Source organism: Bemisia tabaci, chromosome 2 (assembly GCF_918797505.1).
Source record: "Bemisia tabaci chromosome 2, PGI_BMITA_v3".
NCBI classification, from domain to species: Eukaryota; Metazoa; Arthropoda; class Insecta; order Hemiptera; family Aleyrodidae; genus Bemisia; species Bemisia tabaci.
This window is the reverse complement of record NC_092794.1, coordinates 67,367,973-67,391,075: the sequence shown is the minus strand read 5'-3', so window position 1 is coordinate 67,391,075 and position 23,103 is coordinate 67,367,973. Positions and strand designations below refer to the sequence as shown.

The 23,103-nt window shown below is 40.5% G+C and overlaps 1 protein-coding gene across 1 annotated transcript in view; it reads right to left on the bottom strand.

The window, feature by feature from the left end:
* Positions 1-23,103, bottom strand: part of LOC109041727 (uncharacterized) — a 120,351-nt gene that overhangs the window by 2,337 nt on the left and 94,911 nt on the right. Inside the window, exon 3 of the mRNA XM_072296139.1 lies at positions 521-841. Within this exon, the coding sequence (XP_072152240.1) occupies positions 521-841 (321 nt within the window). The remainder of the gene's footprint in view (positions 1-520; positions 842-23,103) is intronic.

Below are 23,103 nucleotides of genomic sequence, written 5' to 3'. Positions count from 1 at the left end.
CCAATTTAACTACTGACGGGGCAATATACTTTCCTAACAGACCTTTTAAAATACACCAAGTCCGCAAGGCATTCACGCGCTACCCTTCGAACTTAGGTTCGAAATTTCATACCAGTTTTTGAATTTATTTATTTATATATTTATTCTTAATTCTTTGCAGCATCAGGCAGGGAGTCAGGTTACTCGATACCACCAAACTCAGGTTAGGTACCCGACAACGTTGTAAATCGTTCCACTTAGGTGAGTGCGAGGATCGATAGTTAGGTGCATTTCGATGGGTCAAAGTCCGTTATTTGGTTCCTCGACCACCACCGCACCTAAGTTAGGGCACTCGACACCACAACATTTGGGTTTGATTCTTCTCGGAGATCGATGCTTGGGTCCAAATCGATAGCTCGAAGATTTGTAATGGATAAAGCAAAGATCGATTTTATCGAAATGAAAAATCTTGTAAAAACTGCTCTAAGTCCCATTGTCATACTTCTTTCTTAGTTCGTAAATATTCTATTGCAGTACTTACCATTTCTGTTTTTATCGCGTCCAACTGCGTTTTTATGATTGTCATATTTTTCTCCAGAGCCGCCTTCTCTTTTTCATGTGCGAGGATTTCCATTGTCATATTTCTCTCCACGGCCGCCTTCTCCATTGTCATATTTCTCTCCAAGGCCGCCTTCTCTTTTTCAAGTGCGAGGATCTCCATTGTCATATTTCTCTCCACGGCAGCCTTCTCGAGGATTTTCTTATTATTTTCAACCTGCAATTCCTCAATCTTTTTTTGGCAACCCTTATTTGTCTGCATGGCATCATAAAGTAACTCATGCACGCTTTTCGAGGTGTCACTCTGTGAAGAAATGCAAAAATTAAATGATTAACAACGATAAAACACAAAGATATCAAAACGACAACTAGATCGCTAAAGGATTAGGGACATATGCCAAAGGAACAAAGGAGTGTGAAAGAGAATTTGAGGCATCCATACTAAATTCACTTTTTCTGGAATTAGTATGAAAATGCATTTCCAGTCTGCTCGTTAGTAGTTTCAAAATGGGAATTTGACCCCAGTAGTATGAAAATGATGACTTTAGCGCAGTAAATTATCCAACAGCGTTGCACGATGGTACAGAAAAATACGAATTGAATTATAGTGTTGTACGGCGAGTATTATTCAATATGGCAAAGCTGTAAAAAAGAGAGGATTATATGTTGCCCCTGCAATATGCCACGTTATGCAATGGTGTAATTTAGCCCCTTCAATCTACGGTTTATGCAATGGTGTATTCTTCAAGATTGCGGTTATGCAACAGCGTTGCCGGACGGTGCACTTAAATAAATGAATTAATTATGGGTGAAATTTTGCAACATCGAATTTTACAGTGTTGCCAGATGGTTCAAGAAATTAGTTAATTTTTCGATACAATGTTGTCAGATTGTGCAAAAAATTCGGATTTTCGGACTTGTAAAAATTTTTGGCTTTGAAAGACCGTCTCCTCCAGTATGGGTCTGGTATCGGAGACTGGAGAGTAGGGTCTGATTCGGGAAATTAAAAATTTTTCGGAAAAATACCCTCCTCCGATCCGCCGCGGACGGATGCGATTCTTTTACACTATCGAAGATCGGAAAACTGTACGGACCGAATTAAGATACGACTTTTCGTTTTCGAGATTTCGGACTTGTAAAATTACCCTCCTCCGATCCGCCGCGGACGGATGCAATTCTTTTACACTATCGAAGATCGGAAAACTGTACGGACCGAATTTTGATACGACTTTTCGTTTTCGAGATTTCGGACTTGTAAAATTTTGGCGGCATCCACGATAAACCACATCTTACAGGATGGGCCTGGTATCGGAATCTGGAGAGTAGGGTCTAATATGGGAAATTAAAAATTGTCTAAGTCCCGCGCTGGAAAATATTTTCGGAAAATTTCCCTCCTCCAATCCGCCCCGGTCCGATGCGATTCTTTTACACTATGGAAGATTGGAAAACTGTACAGACTGAATTTTGATACGACTTTTCGTTTTCGAGAAAATCCCACTCTTACCTAAGTCGCATGCATATCTTACGTTTATATACGAGTTTTTATGCTTGTTCGAATAAATGGGAGTAGTATGAAAATAGCGACTTGAGGCCAGTAAATTATCCAACAGCGTTGCATGATTGTGCAGAAAAATATGAATTAAATTAAAGCGTTGTATAGGGATTATTGTTGAATATGGCAACGCTGTAAAAAGAAAGTATTGCATGTTGCCCCTTCAATATGCGGGTTATGCAATGGTGTAATAATGCCCCTTCATTTTTCGGGTTATGCAATGGTGTATTTTTCAAGATGGTGCAGCAGCGTTGCCGCGTGGTGCATGTAAATAAATGATTTATTTATTGGTGAAATTTTGCAACATCGCATTTTACAGTGTTGCCAGATGGGGCGAGAAATTAGTTGATTTTTCCGTACACTGTTGCCAGATTGTGCAAAAAAATTCGGTAAAATTTTTCGGTTTCAAGAGACCGTATCTTTCCATATGGGTCGGTAACAGATACTGTAGATTAGGGTCTGATTCGGTAAAATTGAAAATTTTTCGGAAAATCACCCTCGTCCGATCCGGCGCGGACCGATGCGATTCTTTTCCATTATCGAAGATCGGAAAACTGTACTGAGCGAATTTCGATACGAGTTTTGGTTTTCGAGATTTCGGACTTGTAAAATTTTCGGCTTCGGAAGACCGTATCTTACAGTATGGGCCTGGTATCTGATACTGGAGATTAGGGTCTGATTCGGTAATTTCAAATTTTGTACTAGTGTGCGCTTGGAGATGCGTATCGGGAACCTTCTGTTTTTGGGATGACAGTTTGACGAACAGTTTGACGAATCAAAAATTTTTATTGGATATTTACAGTTACAGTTACAGTTTTAAACAGTTCGCGTTTAGAAAACGCAAACACGTTTCGAAAACGCAAACACGTTTCGAAAACGCAAACACGTTGCATATTATTATTATTTATACGAAATCCTTACTATCGATCCAACTATCGTGACTCGCGTCCAGACCCAACCATTTGACAAAGACCTGGTTTTTCTTGCGACGCAGAATTTTTTCCACCAGGAACGTATCCTTATAGTTGGTGGGTTGGAGTTCTTCGCGGTAAAATTTTCCTTTGATGATCGAATCGTGTGCGTCTTTCAGATCGTACGTGATCGGAACGGTGGGATTGACGCTGACAATCTTGAAAATTTCCGTGCTCCAATTCGGTGTGTATCCTTTCTCGAACATGGCTTTGAGTCTCGAGATCCGGACGTGATCACCGACATTCAGTTTTCGTCGGGCCAGACGTCTCTTTTCAATTTTACTCAGCGGCGGCCCACGAAGCTTTTGCAGGATCATCGGTACATCCTTTTCGGTGACATCGATTGGTTTCATCCCGATTGTGCGAGGAACGCTCCCGTTATATTCACGGATGAGTTTCGGTAATAGATCTACCCACTTGTACGATCCTTGCGCGCTGAACTCTTTCCACATCTTCGTTTTGAGCGTTCGGTTGAATCGCTCCACAATAGAGGCTTTGGTTGTCGAGTACAAGCTGTACATATTGATCTTGTGACGCTTCATCAATGCCTGACATTTGGAGTTGTAGAATTCCGAGCCCATGTCGACTTGTAAGTGTTTCGGTGACTTTCCGGCTGCTTTGAGAACGCGTTGCAGAGCAAAAGTGACATCCGTGGCCGTTTTCGATTTGAGCGGTTCGGCCCACGCCTTTTTCGAGTACGCGTCGATGATGGTGAGGAGATATCTGTATCCTTTGTTGACCGAGGCGTACGGTTGCATCTCGACGAGATCGGCTTGCCATAAATCGAACAATCCGAGAATCCGTACTTTACGACGCGGATAGTTTCGTCGTGCAGGTTTATGTAGCTCCTCGACGATCCCACGTTTTTCTACCGACATGATATTTACCGTCGACGTCGTCCGCTCTCTCGATTCAAATGCTGTTTCGATGCTACTATTTTAACCAGACGATTGTAAGATTGCTGAAGTTGGTGGATACGCTCCAGACAGTGTTGAGCTAATTTCATGGCTTCCTTCCACTTCCGTTCGGACCATTGTTTGTTCACCGCATCCTCAGCGCTTTCGGGATCTCGCACTTGACGAATCCGTTTGTTCGATAGGATATAATTTCCGTCGGAATCCAGTGAGAATCCGTCACCTTTTGGACCGCGGCGGAATTTCGATCGGCCAAAACCGTCCGTGTGACTCATCTCAACACTATTTTCCTTTCATTCGATTCACAACCTCTAGTTGACTGATCCTATTTTCCAGTCGTGATAATTTCGTCTCGAGTCGTTGCGCGATACTTTTGTATTCTTCCATTTTCTCCAAATAAAGCTGTGTCGAATTCATAGCTTCCGTCCACCTCGAGTCTGTCCATTGTTTGTTCACGGCGTCGGTCTCCTCTTCGGGATCTTGCAGTTGTCGGATCCGTTTGTTGGATACAAGATAATTCCTGTCGGGATCCAGTAAGAAACCGTCTCCTTTGAGACCTTGTTTCGTGTTGCGAACGTAAGTCCCTTTCGATCTTCCAAACCGGTCGGTGTGACTCATTTTTGTGCGGAACCTGTATTTAGTGAATGTAATCCGCTTCGCGAAGCTCTTCGATGATACTCAAAATTTCACGATCGTGATCGGTGTGACCAGCTTGTTTCGAAGCTACAAGTAAAACGAGACGTTGGACCAATTCGTTCGGATCGTCCCAATAGACGAGTTCCCGTTTCGCACGATGAATTTTGATACCGGAGCCTTTCTTCAATTGTTTACGTGGTGACTTCCTCGTTGATCTCGGAGTCGATGTAGCGAACAAAGGTTTGATGAGATCGCGGTATTTACGACTGCGGTTCGACTTGGGTCTACCGTGTGGATGATTATCCCAACGATGCGCATTGGTGAGCGTTGGAATTTAGCGCGATCATTTGCTGTGTAATTACGCGGATGTTTCTTAAAAAGGAGCTCCAAGAACCCGGGTGTCGGTTCGAACACCTCATCGCTACCGTCCAAGATTAGTCGTCCGTCCGAATCGAAACTTATGGTTCGGTTTCCGATGAGAAAGTTTCCGTTGATCGCTTTCCGCACACCATACGTGGGATCGGATTGTTTCGGATGTTTTTCCAGATAGTCCAAGTAGAACTGTACGTTCGGGGCAGTGATCGTGTCTCGAGAATCAACGTCGTCGTCTTCCAAGCGACCCGTTGTTTGTTCTTTATCCGTTGCGTCTTGGAACGATTCATCATCATCATCATCATCATCATCATCCTTCTCCTCGTTTGAGTCGTTATCATCATCATCATCATCATTGTTCATATTTTTCGGTGATCCGAACGAAGCAAATAAACTATCAACAAACATTGTTTTATCTTTCGTTTCTGATTTTGAAGGTTCGATCTTGGTTTTCTTTTCCTGAGGAGCAGCAACAAGTGCGGGTGTTGACGACGACGATACAGTTTTCTGCAACGCTGCGAGCGGATCTGTCAACGGTTTGAAAATTTTCTTCAACGTCACCTGAGCGTCCGCCTCTCCGGTGCGAATGGTATTTAACTTCCGTTTGATATCTTGACGGATTTTATCGATACTACCGTATTTCTGAGCGATCGTCGACAACGATAAGTTATCCATCCTGTTCAATAAAAGTATTGAAACCTTTCCCGTACCTTCCCTCGTTCTTATTACTATGTTTATCGATGACTAAAAACCCGTACTTGTCGTGCCAGCACACCGAGCAGATATGTCTGAAATCTTCGAACGTGAAATCTGTGTTGACGTGATCGTCGTAGATGTGTCGCAAGTTTGTATTGTCCTTTTTGAAAACTACGAGCAGGTTAGCGTTATCGCGAATCAATTGTTTCGGTATGCGAGAATAAGTTTGACACAAGTTGAAACTATCGACCGAGCTGTGCCTTCCCATACTGAAATATTCCCGCATCGCATTTTGTTTGTCACAAGCGACATCATCGAAAATGAAGACCGAGTCCGATGCGGCATCGTTTGGTGGAACAATCTCGGCCGTGTCCGAATAGACGTTGTATCCGAGACCGTCGATTCCGTCGAATATCTGACGCAGTTCTTCGTACTTGGGTTGGAACGGTGTCTTGGAGTACAAGTACACGTTCCGGAACTTCAATCCGTTCGGATGTTGTAGCAAGCAAACCATCACGTTTGTTTTACCGCAGTTGGACGGTCCGACGACAATGCAACGGATACTGTCCGGTAACAGCTCACTGTGCCGTCGTCGTTGTCGTCTGTTTTCATTTTGCTTCTTCCGTTTGTCCAGGTTTGGGACTCGCAGTGACTTTCTTTGCTTGACGAATCGCATCGTATTCGTTCCCTATTTTATCGGACAGTTATTTTTTTACTTCTCCGTATAAATAGTATGGACATTTTCGTCAGAGTATGTCACCGAGAAAATTATCAACTTGCAGCAAAACCAATCGAGGACGTGGACTGTTAAACTCGTTGATAAATACACTACCGTTCGAACTACACTTACCGGGCGACTACAGGTACTGCGGACCGGGCACTCGCCTCGCAGAACGATTGAAACGCGGAGATCCGGGTATAAATCCGCTCGACGAAGCTTGCAAGTCCCACGACATCGCTTACAGTAAGACCAAAGACACCACCGAGAGGAACAAAGCCGATTTCATACTTGCGGACAGAGCTTGGGAACGTGTGAAAGCGTCCGACTCATCGTTGGGCGAAAGAGCGGCAGCATACGCCGTAACGAACGCTATGAAACTCAAAGTTAAACTCTGAATGGGTCTAAACATGACGGTGGCAGCGAAAAAACCGAAACCTAAGAAGAAGAAGAGAGCGTCGAAGAAGAAGACGAAACCGGTGGAGCGGTCGATCGAACGAATTTTGGCTCTCCCAAAGATGGGTGCCGGGGCGTCGAAAACTAAGAAGAAGAAGAAACCGGCGGAGCGAATCTTGGCTATCCCGAAGACGGGTGCCGGAGTCAAGAATCTCCTGACGAGTATCGGTCTGGCCGCGCGAACAATCACACCGGTAGCGAAAATGATCAAGACGGTCATCGACGGATCTTTGAAGAAGAATGTACACCTCGGTGAAGGATTGTACTTGCGACCGTACCGTAAAGGTTACGGACTTTACATGAGACCTTACCGAAAGAATTTAAACTGATCCGTGAGCTACCGCGCCGAGCGATGACGGATGTTGAGTTGAGGATCGCTGCGACAGAACAATTACGAATCCCGCATTTCCGCGGTGTGTTCATGATCGATGAATTGGCGACCAAGAAACCCAAACGCCCCGAGTGTGGTATCATCAATCTGGACCGAAGCGATGGACCCGGTACAGATTGGACAGCATACCGGATTTCAAAGAGCGGTAACGCATTGTACTACGACAGCTTCGGTGATCTACCACCACCCGTTGAAATTACGCTTTCTACATTCACAATACACTGTCTCGTCAAAGTGCTTCGTTGACCTCGCAGTGTTGGATCGCATGAATTCTGCTTGTTGTGCTACTTGCAGTAGGGTGAAAATGCCGACTTAAGAACAAAAGTTTTTAGCCAAATTGTGCCGAAAAATACGAATTAAATTACAGCGTTGTATAGGGATTATTGTTCAATATGGCAACGCTGTAAAAAGAAAGTATTGCATGTTGCCCCTTCAATATGCGGGTTATGCAATAGTGTAATAATGCCCCTTCATTTTTTGGGTTATGCAATGGTGTATTTTTCAAGATGGCGCAGCAGCGTTGCCGAACGGGGCACGTAAATAAATGATTTATTTATTGGTGAAATTTTGCAACATTGCATTTTACAGTGTTGCCAGATGGGGCAAGAAATTAGTTGATTTTTTCCGTACACTGTTGCCAGATTGTGCAAAAAAATTCGGATTTTCGGACTTGTAAAATTTTTTGGTTTCGAAAGACCGTATCTTTCCATATGTGTCGGTATCAGATACTGTAGATTAGGGTCTGATTCGGTAAAATTGAAAATTTTCGGAAAATCACCCTCGACCGATCCGTTGCGGATTGATGCGATTCTTTTACGCTATTGAAGATCGGAAAACTGTACGGACCGAATTTCGATACGAGTTTTGGTTTTCGAGATTTCGGACTTGTAAAATTTTTCGGTTTCGAAAGACCGTATCTTACAGTGTGGGCCTGGTATTGGAGACTGGAGATTAGGGTCTGATTCGGTAATTGGATTTTCGGACTTGTAAAAATTTTCGATTTCGAAAGACCGTATCTTACAGTATGGGTCTGGTATCGGAGACTGGAGATTAGGGTCTGATTCGGGCAATTAAACAATTTTCGGAAAATTACCCTCCTCCGATCCGTAGCGGACCGATGCGATTCTTTTACACTATCGAAGATCGGAAAACTGTACTGACCGAATTTTGATACGACTTTTAGTTTCCGAGATTTCGGACTTGTAAAATTTTCGATTTCGAAAGACCATATCCTACAGTATGGACCTGGTATCGGATACTGGAGAGTAGGGTCTGATTCCGGAAATTGGATTTTCGGACTTGTAAAAATTTTCGATTTCGAAAGACCATATCCTACAGTATGGACCTGGTATCGGATACTGGAGAGTAGGGTCTGATTCCGGAAATTGTATTTTCGGACTTGTAAAAATCTTCGATTTCGAAAGACCATATCCTATAGTATGGACCTGGTATCGGATACTGGAGAGTAGGGTCTGATTCTGGAAATTGGATTTTCGGACTTGTAAAAATTTTCGATTTCGAAAGACCATATCCTACAGTATGGACCTGGTATCGGATACTGGAGAGTAGGGTCTGATTCCGGAAATTGTATTTTCGGACTTGTAAAAATTTTCGATTTCGAAAGACCATATCCTACAGTATGGACCTGGTATCGGATACTGGAGAGTAGGGTCTGATTCGGGCAATTGGATTTTCGGACTTGTAAAATTTTTGGGATCAATAGACCATATCCTCCAGGATGGTATCGGTGACTGGAGAGTAGGGTCGGATTCGGGATTTTTGGGATCAATAGACCATATCCTCCAGTATGGTATCGGTGACTGGAGAGGAGGGTCTGATTCGGGATATTAAAACATTATCTAAGTCCTACGCTGGAAAATATTTTCGGAAAATTCTCCTCCTCCGATCCATCCCAACCCGACACGATTCTTTTACACTATCGAAGATCGGAAAACCGTACGACCCGAATTTTGAGACAACTTTTAGTTTTTGAGAAAATCCAACTTTCACCTAAGTCGCATGCGTATCTTATATGTATATACGAGTTTTTACGCTTGCTCGAATAAATGGGTTGGTAGTTCACTCTTGACAGGTTGTATGTCCGATTGTAAAAACACATCTATGATATATACCTATCTTATGTGTATGCGCGGTTCTGTTCCTTACATTGTTTTCAGATTGTGTAAAATATTCGGATTTTCGGACTTGAAAAATTTTCGGGATCAATACACCATATCCTACAGTATGGGTCTGGTATCGGATACTGGAGAGTAGGGTCGGATTCGGGAAATTAAAAAAATTTCGGAAAATCACCATCCTCCGATCCGATTCTTTTACACTATGGAAGATCGGAAAACTGTACAGACCGAATTTTGATACGACTTTTAGTTTTCGCGAAAATCCAACCTTCACCTAAGTCGCATGCGTATCTTATATGTATATACGAGTTTTTTATGCTTGTTTGAATAAATGGATTCTTGAGTTTTACTATTCACCGTTTGTATGTCTGATGTCATAAACACGTCTATGACACATACCTATCTTATGTGTATACGCGGTTTTCTTCGTGGCCTTCGTAGACTGCGGTCCTCGCTCCGTCCAGAGTTCAAAATTCATCGTGAAATAGTTGTGTGTTCATGGATCGCACAACGATGTGACGACTGGCTCTCAGTTTCTACGGATCAAGGGTATCAGAAAAACTTAAAAATTGCGGGCAGCCCCCCTCGCGAACCGGATTGTTTAGGAAACTTCAGCACAAGCCTACGGGTCCTCACTCTATACGTTCCGAAATCAATGTTCAACGTGAAATATCCGTTGGTTCATGGGTCGCAGAATAATCTGAGGACTCTAATTCACTTGTATGGATCAAGGGTTTCAGAAAAAAACTTGAAATTTCATTGCGGGCAGCCCCCCTCGCGAACGGTATGTTTAGGAAACTTCAGCACAAGCCTGCGGGTCCTCACTCTATACATCCCGAAATCAATGTTCAACGTGAAATATCCGTTGGTTCATGGGTCGCAGAATAATCTGAGGACTCTAATTCACTTGTATGGATCAAGGGTGTCAGAAAAACTTAAAATTCATTGTGGGTTCTTACCCAGCGGTCGTGATGCTTTAACTCCGTTTCCGTGCTGCGGTCCTCGATGGATGCGTCACGAGATGATCAATATTCAACGTGAAATATCTGTTGGTTCGTGGATAATCTTATGAATCTTATTCAGTTGTATGGAGTAAGCGGTATACTCGATGACTTCGATTATTTACCGCAACTTCATATGAGAATGTCCATGGTTGATGATTTCGATACTATACCACAGATAGAAACGTAACATATCAATAATCGATGGTATTTGCTTAATATGTCGAAAACGGTACGTCCTAGACGATTTTTGACGAGAACAAACCGCTACATTTCGATTATAAATTCAATGAGAGCACTAGGAAGCCTCTAAAACAGTTAGGAAGCCCAAAATCAATCAATCAATAATTATCTTATTGGAATCCACCGTATTGCTTTCAGGGACGTGTCGTAACCCACGATGGACCGTTCGATCTAACATTTAAGGTAGGGTAAAAGATCGATATTCAGGTCCAAATTACTTCACACTCGATTATTTTACCATAGTTTTAAATATAGTACCTATATAGTGAGAGTATAGATAAATGTGAAACTCCGAGAATCCATCAGGCCTTCACCGATGCCTCCGCGAATAAAGTCAGGGCCAGAAATACAACCAACCTATGAATTTCAATTACACAGAACAATTTACTAATACAATTGTTACGAACCATCGTTTATCAAGCACGTATTTGACTTAGTTATTGCATAAATTTACTCATTTACTGCGGAAGAACGCTCATTTATGTACATTCTGAGCCATGTTGGTTAGAATTGGAATCTACAGACTGGCAGTGAAATTTTGGGCGTTAGAAGTTGGTTAGAAGGGTGCGGTTGCACTTTTGGGTCCAAAACCCTCCATGAAGCGATCCGTCCATACTCTCGCTATACAGGTACTCTAGTTTTAAATAGGAATACATCAATATTCAATTATTTTGATTCATTACCATAGTTTTTTTTTTTTTTTTTTTTAATAGGAATACATCGATGGGCAATTATTTCGATTTTTCACCGTAACATCAAATGGAAAAATCTAGTCAGTTGATGATTGCGAATATTTACCCTAATGGACCACTAGACGAGTTTCTTAACCAAAATTTCACGTAAACCATGATGCGCACACCGAAAATTACCGAAATATGATTCTTGAGATGTTAATTCAAACTACCCGCTCATGAAAGCTCGCAATGCTCCGCGTGATTCACATCACACGCTAAACGTTATCACGATAGTTTCTACGATATAAAAATCTTGACACTTTGGATCAGCTATAGCAAATTGTTTACAGTTTGAACAACACATGATGGGAAATGAATACTTATTGCTCGATTGAGAAGCTTGCTGAAAGCGTTGTAGTGCTCGATTTGATTGTCGTAGAGCTTTGAGCAGTTCAAATTCCCCGTAACCAATATGTGAAATGAAAACGTTAATATCTTCGTTAGGAGTTGGTTTCAGTAATTTAGTTGCGTGAATCGTGTTCTCCGTGAAGCTCTGGTTAAGAAACACGTATCAGAATGCTTAAATTCGCACCTTATCTAGTGGTCAATTTTAAATGGGAATGTAACAATACTCGATGATTTCGATTACTTACCACAACTTCACATGAGAATGTTAATGGTCGATGATTTCGATAGAAATAAAGGTAAAATATCAATAATCGATGGATTTTGCTCGATATCTGGAAAACGATGCGTCCTACACGATTTCTGACGGCAACACACCCGCTACTTTTCAAATATGAATGCAATGAGACCACCGGAAGCCTCCAAAAAATTTATCAAACCTAAAAGATGTTGAATTTCATTGCGGGAACCCCCCCAGTTGCGAAGAACGGTATTGAAAAAGCTCCAGTAGGTACATTGCTTTACGGTCCCCGTCAAAATCAGAACTGAGAACTCAAGAGGGAACTGATGCATTTGATTGTGAGTCAAAATCAGAACTTCATAAAGAACTTGAGATAAAGGATACCGCAGAAGCGGATCATAACTCTAGTAAAGATAAAAAGGGTGATGCGAAGATCCATGTAGAGATGGATAAAAACCATGTTTTGAAGCCCCAAAATCGTGAGAATGATTTTTTTTTGGGTCAAGGAGTGATGTAAATGAACTTGATGAGTTTATTTTAAATGTACAATCCATTGACTGTGATGTACCCAAAACTTTTAATGAAGTTGAGAATAGAGCTGATAAAATTCAATGGCAGCAAGTCATTAAAGAGGAGCTTGACTTTCTCACATTCAACAATACTTGGAGTCTTGTACCAAAGCCTGAGGATAAAAATATTGTTGATTGTAAATGGATTTTTACAATTAAGAAGGATGAATTTGGGAAACCTAAAAAACATAAAGCGCGGTTAGTTGCTCGTGGCTTCAGTCAAAAAAAAATAAGCTAAAGACTATGATGAAACTTTGACTCCTCTCGCTCGAATAGAATTCTGGTGGCTTTTACCAACCAATTTGATTTGCTAATTCACCAAATGGATGTAAAACAGCTTTTCTGAATGGAAATTTGAGAGAGAGGAAATTTATATGAGAATTGGGAACTGTACGAGGTCTGTCCGGAAAATATCGGTTGTTCACGTAGGCTGGAGTCGAAAATTAACTTTTTTGAATTCTCATAGTACTGTCACCTGATGGAAGCAACCTCATGGTTCCTCATATGAAAATTAAGTTATCTGGTAGCTTGGTGAGTTGCAAAAAGACTCATAAAAGGTCCTGACTACTTGCACAGCATGGTGTACATAATGATATGCACAAGACAGCTGATTTGTGCGCTGCAATAAGTATTTTATGCAAATATACAAGCAAGAACATTAAGATCTTGTGGCAGTACTTGAAAAGGGTGTTACGATACCTATAAGGCTCAAGGAATTTGAAATTGACCTATACAAAGAAACTAATATTTACTGATATCTTGAGTGGTCACTGTGATTCTGATTGGGCAACAGATGAAAACGATAGAAAGAGCACGGCAAGCTTCTTATTTCAATTATTTGAAAACTGTACCTTTTGTTGGAATACCAAAAGCAAAACTCTGTGGCTACCTCATCCACTGAATCAGAGTATATGGCGCTTTTTGAAGCTGTCAGGGAAGCTCTTTGGTTGAAATCGTTTCTGAGTAGTATTAATATGACTGCAATAACTCCCATTTTAATTTATGAAGACAACACCGGTTACATAAGTATTGCAAAGAATCCAAGTAGTCACAAAAGATCAAAACACACGCATGTAAAGTATCATTTTTCTAGAGAACAGGTAGAAAAAGGGCTAAAAAATGTGAAATATGTTCCAACAGGTGATCAGCTAGCCGATTTACTGACCAAACCATTATCCACCATAAAATTCAAGAAATTAAGACCAGGGCTGGATCTTCAAAATTAGTAAAATTAGAAATTAGCAAGTCAAAATGCAAGTAGACTCGTCAAAAAATCCAAGTGGACTCGTCAAAATAAGTCTCCTTTGAATATATCCTTCATCGCTCTCTAAGTGTTTTCTTTGCTCTCCTCTATCGAGTTGAAATGTAAGCTAAGGAAACAGACAAAAGTCGCAGGGAAGATCAAAACACATAGATGTAAAGTATCCTTTTCTAGAGAACAGGTAGAAAAAGTGCTAATAAATGTGAAATATGTTCCAACAGGTGATCAGCTAGCCGATTTACTGACCAAACCGTTATCCACCATAAAATTCAAGAAATTAAGACCAGGGCTGGGTCTTCAAAATTAGCAAAATTAGAAATTAGCAAGTCAAAATTCAAATGGACTCGTCAAAATAACTCTCCTTTGAATATTCCCTTCAGCGCTCTCTAAGTGTTTACTTTGATCTCCTCTATCGAGTTGAAACGTAAGCTAAGGAAACAGACAAAAGTCGCAGGGAGCTAAATCTGGACTTTAGGAGGATGCGGCATGTAGGATGCTGTGCTTCGCTAAAACTGTGGCCGGCGAGCATTATCATGATGGAACATCCAGTCACCGCTTGCCCGCAATTATTCACGACGTATTTACCTGATAGAGCGTTGTAAAGTTTCCCTGGTCAGTTTCTTCTATAATCGTTGTACCGCGAGGAATATATATTCATGATATCCAGGGTGCAATCCATTTGAGGACTGTGCTTTTGTCTCAGGGTCGTAGCCGTAGACTCATTTGAAGTAAAATTTAATGAATCTTCACCCTCGGTTATTTTACGAAAAAATAAAAGGAAACGCGAGCATGACACTTGACACGCATATTTTGATCAGTTATCTTTCTAATATCCGATTGAAAGCTATCGAAGTTCTGATAAAGAATCCAAGTAGCTACAAAAGATCAAAACATATAGATGTAAAGTATCATTTTTCTAGAGAACAGGTAGAAAATGGGCTAATAAATGTGAAATATGTTCCAACCGGTGATCAGCTAGCCGATTAATTAACCAAACCGTTAGCCACCGCAAAATTCAAGAATTTAAGACCATGGTTGGGTCTTCAAAATAAGCAAAATTAGAAATTATCAAGTCAAAATTCAAGGAGCTGAGTTTGAGATGGAGTAACAACGTGTCTGGAAAAGGAAGCGGACAAACCTATTCACCAACTCTGTTCGCATTCCTGGAATCTTAGTGGACGTTTTTACAATGCGTTTTCGAAACGTGTTCGCGTTTTCGAAACGTGTTTGTGTTTTCGAAACGTGTTCGCGTTTTCGAAACGTGTTTGCGTTTTCGAAACGTGTTTGTGTTTTCGAAACGTGTTTGCGTTTTCGAAACGTGTTTGCGTTTTCTAAACACGTCTAACTCATGAACCCTGTCCACAAGGTTCTGGATACATACCCAAGGCTCATAAATTATGCACATAATTCCGTTAAACGCAAACACGTTTCGAAAACGCAAACACGTTTCGAAAACGCAAACACGTTTCGAAAACGCAAACACGTTTCGAAAACACAAACACGTTTCGAAAACGCAAACACGTTTCGAAAACGCGAACACGTTTCGAAAACACAAACACGTTTCGAAAACGCGAACACGTTTCGAAAACGCATTGTAAAAACGTCCACTAAGATTCCAGGAATGCGAACAGAGTTGGTGAATAGGTTTGTCCGCTTCCTTTGAAACGTGTTTGTGTTTTCGAAACGTGTTTGCGTTTTCGAAACGTGTTTGCGTTTTCGAAACGTGTTTGCGTTTAACGGAATTATGTGCATAATTTATGAGCCTTGGGTATGTATCCAGAACCTTGTGGACAGGGTTCATGAGTTAGACGTGTTTAGAAAACGCAAACACGTTTCGAAAACGCAAACACGTTTCGAAAACACAAACACGTTTCGAAAACGCAAACACGTTTCGAAAACGCGAACACGTTTCGAAAACACAAACACGTTTCGAAAACGCGAACACGTTTCGAAAACGCATTGTAAAAACGTCCACTAAGATTCCAGGAATGCGAACAGAGTTGGTGAATAGGTTTGTCCGCTTCCTTTTCCAGACACGTTGTTACTCCATCTCAAACTCAGCTCCTTGAATTTTGACTTGATAATTTCTAATTTTGCTTATTTTGAAGACCCAACCATGGTCTTAAATTCTTGAATTTTGCGGTGGCTAACGGTTTGGTTACTTAATCGGCTAGCTGATCACCGGTTGGAACATATTTCACATTTGTTAGCCCATTTTCTACCTGTTCTCTAGAAAAATGATACTTTGCATCTATATGTTTTGATCTTTTGTAGCTACTTGGATTCTTTATCAGAACTTCGATAGCTTTCAATCGGATATTAGAAAGATAACTGATCAAAATATGCGTGTCAAGTGTCATGCTCGCGTTTCCTTTTATTTTTTCGTAAAATAACCGAGGGTGAAGATTCATTAAATTTTACTTCAAATGAGTCTACGGCTACGACCCTGAGACAAAAGCACAGTCCTCAAATGGATTGCACCCTGGATATCATGAATATATATTCCTCGCGGTACAACGATTATAGAAGAAACTGACCAGGGAAACTTTACAACGCTCTATCAGGTAAATACGTCGTGAATAATTGCGGGCAAGCGGTGACTGGATGTTCCATCATGATAATGCTCGCCGGCCACAGTTTTAGCGAAGCACAGCATCCTACATGCCGCATCCTCCTAAAGTCCAGATTTAGCTCCCTGCGACTTTTGTCTGTTTCCTTAGCTTACGTTTCAACTCGATAGAGGAGATCAAAGTAAACACTTAGAGAGCGCTGAAGGGAATATTCAAAGGAGAGTTATTTTGACGAGTCCATTTGAATTTTGACTTGCTAATTTCTAATTTTGCTAATTTTGAAGACCCAGCCCTGGTCTTAATTTCTTGAATTTTATGGTGGATAACGGTTTGGTCAGTAAATCGGCTAGCTGATCACCTGTTGGAACATATTTCACATTTATTAGCACTTTTTCTACCTGTTCTCTAGAAAAGGATACTTTACATCTATGTGTTTTGATCTTCCCTGCGACTTTTGTCTGTTTCCTTAGCTTACATTTCAACTCGATAGAGGAGAGCAAAGAAAACACTTAGAGAGCGATGAAGGATATATTCAAAGGAGACTTATTTTGACGAGTCCACTTGGATTTTTTGACGAGTCTACTTGCATTTCGACTTGCTAATTTCTAATTTTACTAATTTTGAAGATCCAGCCCTGGTCTTAATTTCTTGAATTTTATGGTGGATAATGGTTTGGTCAGTAAATCGGCTAGCTGATCACCTGTTGGAACATATTTCACATTTTTTAGCCCTTTTTCTACCTGTTCTCTAGAAAAATGATACTTTACATGCGTGTGTTTTGATCTTTTGTGACTACTTGGATTCTTTGCAATACTTATGTAACCGGTGTTGTCTTCATAAATTAAAATGGGAGTTATTGCAGTCATATTAATACTACTCAGAAACGATTTCAACCAAAGAGCTTCCCTGACAGCTTCAAAAAGCGCCATATACTCTGATTCAGTGGATGAGGTAGCCACAGAGTTTTGCTTTTGGTATTCCAACAAATGGTACAGTTTTCGAATAATTGAAATAAGAAGCTTGCCGTGCTCTTTCTATCGTTTTCATCTGTTGCCCAATCAGAATCACAGTGACCACTCAAGATATCAGTAAATATTAGTTTCTTTGTATGGGTCAATTTCAAATTCCTTGAGCCTTATAGGTATCGTAACACCCTTTTCAAGTACTGCCACAAGATCTTAATGTTCTTGCTTGTATATTTGCATAAAATACTTATTGCAGCGCACAAATCAGCTGTCTTGTGCATATCATTATGTACACCATGCTGTGCAAGTAGTCAGGACCTTTTATGAGTCTTTTTGCAACTCACCAAGCTACCAGATAACTTAATTTTCATATGAGGAACCATGAGGTTGCTTCCATCAGGTGACAGTACTATGAGAATTCAAAAAAGTTAATTTTCGACTCCAGCCTACGTGAACAACCGATATTTTCCGGACAGACCTCGTACAGTTCCCAATTCTCATATAAATTTCCTCTCTCTCAAATTTCCATTCAGAAAAGCTGTTTTACATCCATTTGGTGAATTAGCAAATCAAATTGGTTGGTAAAAGCCACCAGAATTCTATTCGAGCGAGAGGAGTCAAAGTTTCATCATAGTCTTTAGCTTATTTTTTTTTGACTGAAGCCACGAGCAACTAACCGCGCTTTATGTTTTTTAGGTTTCCCAAATTCATCCTTCTTAATTGTAAAAATCCATTTACAATCAACAATATTTTTATCCTCAGGCTTTGGTACAAGACTCCAAGTATTGTTGAATGTGAGAAAGTCAAGCTCCTCTTTAATGACTTGCTGCCATTGAATTTTATCAGCTCTATTCTCAACTTCATTAAAAGTTTTGGGTACATCACAGTCAATGGATTGTACATTTAAAATAAACTCATCAAGTTCATTTACATCACTCCTTGACCCAAAAAAAAATCATTCTCACGATTTTGGGGCTTCAAAACATGGTTTTTATCCATCTCTACATGGATCTTCGCATCACCCTTTTTATCTTTACTAGAGTTATGATCCGCTTCTGCGGTATCCTTTATCTCAAGTTCTTTATGAAGTTCTGATTTTGACTCACAATCAAATGCATCAGTTCCCTCTTGAGTTCTCAGTTCTGATTTTGACGGGGACCGTAAAGCAATGTACCTACTGGAGCTTTTTCAATACCGTTCTTCGCAACTGGGGGGGTTCCCGCAATGAAATTCAACATCTTTTAGGTTTGATAAATTTTTTGGAGGCTTCCGGTGGTCTCATTGCATTCATATTTGAAAAGTAGCGGGTGTGTTGCCGTCAGAAATCGTGTAGGACGCATCGTTTTCCAGATATCGAGCAAAATCCATCGATTATTGATATTTTACCTTTATTTCTATCGAAATCATCGACCATTAACATTCTCATGTGAAGTTGTGGTAAGTAATCGAAATCATCGAGTATTGTTACATTCCCATTTAAAATTGACCACTAGATAAGGTGCGAATTTAAGCATTCTGATACGTGTTTCTTAACCAGAGCTTCACGGAGAACACGATTCACGCAACTAAATTACTGAAACCAACTCCTAACGAAGATATTAACGTTTTCATTTCACATATTGGTTACGGGGAATTTGAACTGCTCAAAGCTCTACGACAATCAAATCGAGCACTACAACGCTTTCAGCAAGCTTCTCAATCGAGCAATAAGTATTCATTTCCCATCATGTGTTGTTCAAACTGTAAACAATTTGCTATAGCTGATCCAAAGTGTCAAGATTTTTATATCGTAGAAACTATCGTGATAACGTTTAGCGTGTGATGTGAATCACGCGGAGCATTGCGAGCTTTCATGAGCGGTTATTTTGAATTAACATCTCAAGAATCATATTTCGGTAATTTTCGGTGTGCGCATCATGGTTTACGTGAAATTTTGGTTAAGAAACTCGTCTAGTGGTCCATTAGGGTAAATATTCGCAATCATCAACTGACTAGATTTTTCCATTTGATGTTACGGTGAAAAATAGAAATAATTGCCCATCGATGTATTCCTATTAAAAAAAAAAAAAAAAAAAAACTATGGTAATGAATCAAAATAATTGAATATTGATGTATTCCTATTTAAAACTAGAGTACCTGTATAGCGAGAGTATGGACGGATCGCTTCATGGAGGGTTTTGGACCCAAAAGTGCAGCCGCACCCTTCTAACCAACTTCTAACGCCCAAAATTTCACTGCCAGTCTGTAGATTCCAATTCTAACCAACATGGCTCAGAATGTACATAAATGAGCGTTCTTCCGCAGTAAATGAGTAAATTTATGCAATAACTAAGTCAAATACGTGCTTGATAAACGATGGTTCGTAACAATTGTATTAGTAAATTGTTCTGTGTAATTGAAATTCATAGGTTGGTTGTATTTCTGGCCCTGACTTTATTCGCGGAGGCATCGGTGAAGGCCTGATGGATTCTCGGAGTTTCACATTTATCTATACTCTCACTATATAGGTACTATATTTAAAACTATGGTAAAATAATCGAGTGTGAAGTAATTTGGACCTGAATATCGATCTTTTACCCTACCTTAAATGTTAGATCGAACGGTCCATCGTGGGTTACGACACGTCCCTGAAAGCAATACGGTGGATTCCAATAAGATAATTATTGATTGATTGATTTTGGGCTTCCTAACTGTTTTAGAGGCTTCCTAGTGCTCTCATTGAATTTATAATCGAAATGTAGCGGTTTGTTCTCGTCAAAAATCGTCTAGGACGTACCGTTTTCGACATATTAAGCAAATACCATCGATTATTGATATGTTACGTTTCTATCTGTGGTATAGTATCGAAATCATCAACCATGGACATTCTCATATGAAGTTGCGGTAAATAATCGAAGTCATCGAGTATACCGCTTACTCCATACAACTGAATAAGATTCATAAGATTATCCACGAACCAACAGATATTTCACGTTGAATATTGATCATCTCGTGACGCATCCATCGAGGACCGCAGCACGGAAACGGAGTTAAAGCATCACGACCGCTGGGTAAGAACCCGCAATGAAATTTTAAGTTTTTCTGACACCCTTGATCCATACAAGTGAATTAGAGTCCTCAGATTATTCTGCGACCCATGAACCAACGGATATTTCACGTTGAACATTGATTTCGGAACGTATAGAGTGAGGACCCGTAGGCTTGTGCTGAAGTTTCCTAAACAATCCGGTTCGCGAGGGGGGCTGCCCGCAATTTTTAAGTTTTTCTGATACCCTTGATCCGTAGAAACTGAGAGCCAGTCGTCACATCGTTGTGCGATCCATGAACACACAACTATTTCACGATGAATTTTGAACTCTGGACGGAGCGAGGACCGCAGTCTACGAAGGCCACGAAGAAAACCGCGTATACACATAAGATAGGTTTGTGTCATAGACGTGTTTATGACATCAGACATACAAACGGTGAATAGTAAAACTCAAGAATCCATTTATTCAAACAAGCATAAAAAACTCGTATATACATATAAGATACGCATGCGACTTAGGTGAAGGTTGGATTTTCGCGAAAACTAAAAGTCGTATCAAAATTCGGTCTGTACAGTTTTCCGATCTTCCATAGTGTAAAAGAATCGGATCGGAGGATGGTGATTTTCCGAAATTTTTTTAATTTCCCGAATCCGACCCTACTCTCCAGTATCCGATACCAGACCCATACTGTAGGATATGGTGTATTGATCCCGAAAATTTTTCAAGTCCGAAAATCCGAATATTTTACACAATCTGAAAACAATGTAAGGAACAGAACCGCGCATACACATAAGATAGGTATATATCATAGATGTGTTTTTACAATCGGACATACAACCTGTCAAGAGTGAACTACCAACCCATTTATTCGAGCAAGCGTAAAAACTCGTATATACATATAAGATACGCATGCGACTTAGGTGAAAGTTGGATTTTCTCAAAAACTAAAAGTTGTCTCAAAATTCGGGTCGTACGGTTTTCCGATCTTCGATAGTGTAAAAGAATCGTGTCGGGTTGGGATGGATCGGAGGAGGAGAATTTTCCGAAAATATTTTCCAGCGTAGGACTTAGATAATGTTTTAATATCCCGAATCAGACCCTCCTCTCCAGTCACCGATACCATACTGGAGGATATGGTCTATTGATCCCAAAAATCCCGAATCCGACCCTACTCTCCAGTCACCGATACCATCCTGGAGGATATGGTCTATTGATCCCAAAAATTTTACAAGTCCGAAAATCCAATTGCCCGAATCAGACCCTACTCTCCAGTATCCGATACCAGGTCCATACTGTAGGATATGGTCTTTCGAAATCGAAAATTTTTACAAGTCCGAAAATACAATTTCCGGAATCAGACCCTACTCTCCAGTATCCGATACCAGGTCCATACTGTAGGATATGGTCTTTCGAAATCGAAAATTTTTACAAGTCCGAAAATCCAATTTCCAGAATCAGACCCTACTCTCCAGTATCCGATACCAGGTCCATACTATAGGATATGGTCTTTCGAAATCGAAAATTTTTACAAGTCCGAAAATCCAATTTCCGGAATCAGACCCTACTCTCCAGTATCCGATACCAGGTCCATACTGTAGGATATGGTCTTTCGAAATCGAAAATTTTTACAAGTCCGAAAATCCAATTTCCGGAATCAGACCCTACTCTCCTGTATCCGATACCAGGTCCATACTGTAGGATATGGTCTTTCGAAATCGAAAATTTTACAAGTCCGAAATCTCGGAAACTAAAAGTCGTATCAAAATTCGGTCAGTACAGTTTTCCGATCTTCGATAGTGTAAAAGAATCGCATCGGTCCGCTACGGATCGGAGGAGGGTAATTTTCCGAAAATTGTTTAATTGCCCGAATCAGACCCTAATCTCCAGTCTCCGATACCAGACCCATACTGTAAGATACGGTCTTTCGAAATCGAAAATTTTTACAAGTCCGAAAATCCAATTACCGAATCAGACCCTAATCTCCAGTCTCCGATACCAGGCCCACACTGTAAGATACGGTCTTTCGAAACCGAAAAATTTTACAAGTCCGAAATCTCGAAAACCAAAACTCGTATCGAAATTCGGTCCGTACAGTTTTCCGATCTTCAATAGCGTAAAAGAATCGCATCAATCCGCAACGGATCGGTCGAGGGTGATTTTCCGAAAATTTTCAATTTTACCGAATCAGACCCTAATCTACAGTATCTGATACCGACACATATGGAAAGATACGGTCTTTCGAAACCGAAAAATTTTACAAGTCCGAAAATCCGAATTTTTTTGCACAATCTGGCAACAGTGTACGGAAAAAATCAACTAATTTCTTGCCCCATCTGGCAACACTGTAAAATGCAACTTTGCAAAATTTCACCAATAAATAAATCATTTATTTACGTGCCCCGTTCGGCAACGCTGCTGCGCCATCTTGAAAAATACACCATTGCATAACCCGAAAAATGAAGGGGCATTATTACACCTTTGCATAACCCGCATATTGAAGGGGCAACATGCAATACTTTCTTTTTACAGCGTTGCCATATTGAACAATAATCCCTATACAACGCTGTAATTTAATTCGTATTTTTCGGCACAATTTGGCTAAAAACTTTTGTTCTTAAGTCGGCATTTTCACCCTACTACTTGCCTATTTTGAAATTTCATTAAATGAAAACTAAAGGGGTTGATATGTGCGAGTTAATGACGCGCCTTATTAACACATTGTGTTGGAGTTCACTGCTTGTTTTTTTTTTTTTTTTTTTTTTTT